Consider the following 4,092-nt stretch of genomic DNA (forward strand, 5'->3'; position numbering starts at 1 on the left):
CCATAACGGCTTTTTAAAATAATGTGTCCTCTTATGCTTAAAATGAGGATTTCGCTACCAAAAGTGAGGAGAAAGCAACACTACAGCTGCTCTCACCCCTTTCGCCCTTCGGGTGATATTTGTGCTTGGGGCTGCATGCTGGTTCGCGGGCCATCAACGAAGCCCTCTGGGTGGCTCATGCAGTTCCGCCGGCTTCCCAGGGGCCATCTCAGCCTCACAGGGACCATCTCAGCCCCACTGGGACCGTTTCAGCCCCAGTGGGACCGTCTCAGCCTCACAGGGACTGTCTCAGCCTCACAGGGACCGTTTCAGCCTCACTGGGACCGTCTCAGCCTCACAGGACCGTTTCAGCCTCACAGGGGCCGTCTCAGCCTCACTGGGACCGTCTCAGCCTCATAGGGGCCGTTTCAGCCTCACTGGGACATTTTCAGCCCCACTGGGACCGTCTCAGCCCCACAGGGACTGTCTCAGCCTCACAGGGACCGTCTCAGCCTCACAGGGGTCGTTTCAGGCTCACTGGGACCGTCTCAGCCTCACAGGGACCTTCTCAACCCCGCTGGGACAGTCTCAGCCTCACAGGGACCGTCTCAGCCTCAGAGGGACCGTCGCAGCCGTGCAGGAGGCGCCGCAGCCTCGCAGGGGCCGCCGCATTCCACGTTGGGGGTGAAGGTGCGAGTCAGAAGCTCCTCTTGCTGTCTCTCCTGCTGCTCCCTTGCATATCACCGATGCTGGAAGTTTCTGAGAGCCGTCTGCAGGTGCTGGACATCATACTTTAACTGGTCAACACAAAGGTTGGCATTCTGTCTTTTGTTGGGAGGCTCCTTGCTGGACAAAATCTCCAGGCGTTCTAGCTGGCTGAATATCTGGTATGCTTGCTTGGGTTTCGTTTTCTACTAAGTGCACAGACTGCTGTCTGCCATCTCCCGGTGTCCCATGTGAGACTGGATCTGGTGGACCTGTTTGTGCATTTGTTGGTACAGCGGTTCCATGTCGCCTGCCCAGCTGGGTCTGGCTCCGGCTTCCTCTGAACTTGAGTCTGCTTCTTGAGTGTGTCCCTTATGAATGCGAGGAGTTGAAATCTGCAGTTTGTTGGGTTATGCTGCAAAAGCGCAGGTGGTTCCTTTTGTGCCTCTGGCACAGCTTGGGCGGGGATGTAAATTGAGTAGGGCGGGATCTCAGGGAGTCACCAGGGCGGAGCAGACAGCAATGGCGTCTCCGCGGCTTCTTGCCTCTCGGGACTCCTCGACTCCACGTCCCGAGTGCTGGTAAGCAGTGAGCAGCTCCAGGGGAGAGAGCCACCCTCGCTTTCCGACCGGCTGCATGGCTATCCTGCCTCTCCCTGTAGGGGTCTGTGACCTCAGAATCCCGCCCCAAACAAGCTCAGTGGATTCCAGAGTTTGTAACCCCTTCCGATTGATAAAAAAACTTTTCTTGAGTGTTTCCCTTATGTATGCTAGGAGTTGAAATCTTCAGTTTCTTGGGTTATGCTGTAAAAGCTCCGGTGGTTCCTTTTGTGCCTCTGGCACAGCTTGGGCGGGGATGTAATTTGAGTAGGGCGGGTCTCAGGGAGTCCCCAGGGAGGAGCAAACAGCAATGGTGTCTCCGCAGCTTCTTGCCTCTCCGCAACTCCGTGACTCCACGTCCCCAAGTGCTGGCGCGCAGCTCCTCGAGAGAGCCACCCTCGCTTTCTGACCCGCTTCATGGCCGTCCCGCCTCTCCCCGTAGGGGTTTGGGACCTCAGAATCCCGCCCCAAACAAGCTCAGTGGATTCGAGAGTTCGTAACCCGTTCCGATTGAAAAAAACCGTGCATCCAGTTGCAGCCCGCCTGGCGAGCAACTCCGTACCTCTGCTCTTGGCGCCTCTGCATATCCTACTCAGTCTCAATGCGCTTCTTTCTTTCCTTCCAGTTGTAGAACTTCCACTGGGCCAGCTTTCCCATGGTTCTGAATGATAGCTGTTTGTCTTATAGTTGGTAGTTTCAATGTTGTTGTGGGAGGCAGCACGCACAGGTCTATACCTTACGCCGCCATCTTGGTTCTCTCTAAATATTATTTTTAAAATATGTTTTTATTTATTTTAGAGAGAGAGGAAGGAAGAGAGGGCAGGGGGGAGAGAGAGAGAGAGAGAGAGAGAGAGAGAAAGGGAGAGAAAGAGAAACATTGATGTGAAAGAGACACATCAATAGGTTGCTTCCAACATGCACCACAATTGGGGCCTTGAATCAAACCTGCAACCCAGGCATGTGCCCTTGACCAGGAATTGAACTCGCAACCCTTCTGTGTGCTGGCCAACAATCCAACCACTAAGTCATACCAGCCAGGGCTGTAGTTATTCATTTTAAAAAATAATTTTCTTTTAGAAATTATATTTAAACATTTATGGATAAAATGATATGATGGCTGGGAATTGCTTCAAAATAATCCAGGAAGTGCAAAGTGGGAGAAGATAGATATACATGAAATAAGTGTTGAAGCTGCAAGGTGGATACATGAGGGTTCATTTTATTATTCTCTCTAATTTTTTTGGACAGCCCTGACTGGTGTGGCTCAGTTGGTTAGAGTGTTATCTCATGTACTGAAAGGTTGCTGGTTTGACTCTGAGTCAAGATACATACCTAGGTTGTAGGTTGGATCCCTGTGGGAGTGTGTATGGGAGGCAACCAATTGATGTTTCTCTCATACATCAATGTTTCTCTCTCCCTTTCTCTCTTACTTTCCCTTTCTCTAAAATCAGTATACACACACACACACACACACACACACACACACACACACACGTCTGGTGAAGATTAAAAACAAAAAAATAATAAATATTTTGGACAATATCCACAATACAAGCTTAAAAATAGTGTTGGGATAAAGTTGGACAAGATAACCACAGTACAGAGAGTCTAGAACACAAGCCGAGGGGCTTAACCTGAACTTCTAGGATTCAAGAAGGTAGGTCCTACCTTGTAGAGAACCTGCCAGTCGCTGACCTTGGTGTGGGACAACTTCATGCGTTTCAGAATCAGCTAGTCAGATAAGGATAGTCAGACAGGGGACAACGACTGTTTGCCCTCTCCCACCCGAATGCCCTTCAGGAAGTGCAATGTCCTGGATCGACCCTCAACCTCCCCACCTCCCTGCCCCCAACCCTGGGCTCACAGGCACGTTCTTGATGTGACCCAGCAACCGATGCAGCATCTGAGCCATGTCTAGATTCTGGGGTAGCAGGAAAAACTGGATGACGTCCAGACGAGAATTTAGTTCCCCCAGGTCATGAGTTGGACGTGTGAACCACAGCCTGGAAGTGAAGGTTGGGGTGAGGAGACCTGAAATTACATCTGCTCTCATCATTGTCGTGATCTCAATTTGTGAAAATGTGTTTGCAGGTCCCTGACGATTGTGGCAATATGTATCTGTACTGGCAAGTACAGTGTTCTATCTATGCAGGGGTGTTTACATGCACCTACTGAACCTCTCTGGATATGAGCAAAACTGTGTCTGTGTATCACAGTTTTGATGGATAGGACCATGTGTGTCATTCCATGTGGGTATGTTACAGAGCTTGTCAATATTTTAGAGGGAGGGTGGTATGTTGAAGCATTTGTATGACAACAATCTAGCTTTCTTGGTGGCTGAGTAGGAGAGGATGAGTCAGAATGAGTTTGCATAGCTGTGAAAGTGTCTCTGGTGTAATAGCACAGGCATTCATCTTTTCCTGTTCTTCCTGTTTAAGTATATAATTGTCCCATGTGTAATGATTTAATTCCTCAATTCACAATAATGGTCTTCTCTACAGAGAATAAAGGATTGGGGAGGGACATCTAAGGGGCTTCAATAACACTGTCTAATTTTTAGATTGACTGGTGGAAACACAGAAGTTTATAATATTACTAGAGGCCCGGTGCACAAAAATTTGTGCACTCGGGAGGGTGGGGAGGGGGGTCCCCCAGCCCGGCCTGTGCCCTCTCGCAGTCTGGGACCCCTCGGGAGATAACGACCTGCCGGCTTAGGCCTGCTCCCGGGTGGCAGAGGGCAGACCCAATCCCTAGGTGCAGCCCTTGGTCAGGCTCAGAGCAGGGCCGACTGGGGAGTTGGGGCGCCGCC

General features: G+C 50.7%; 1 protein-coding gene across 1 annotated transcript in view; it reads right to left on the reverse strand.

The window, feature by feature from the left end:
- The window catches only part of MSH5 (mutS homolog 5), a 20,530-nt gene that overhangs the window by 8,230 nt on the left and 8,208 nt on the right, over positions 1–4,092 (reverse strand). Inside the window, exons 9-10 of the mRNA XM_005859922.2 lie at positions 3,148–3,286; positions 2,952–3,014 (exon numbers count right to left, since the gene is read on the reverse strand). Coding sequence (XP_005859984.2) covers positions 2,952–3,014; positions 3,148–3,286 — 202 coding nt within the window. The remainder of the gene's footprint in view (positions 1–2,951; positions 3,015–3,147; positions 3,287–4,092) is intronic.

The sequence above is a fragment of the Myotis brandtii genome, unplaced genomic scaffold (genome assembly GCF_000412655.1).
Source record: "Myotis brandtii unplaced genomic scaffold, ASM41265v1 scaffold130, whole genome shotgun sequence".
In the NCBI taxonomy this organism is placed as follows: domain Eukaryota; kingdom Metazoa; phylum Chordata; class Mammalia; order Chiroptera; family Vespertilionidae; genus Myotis; species Myotis brandtii.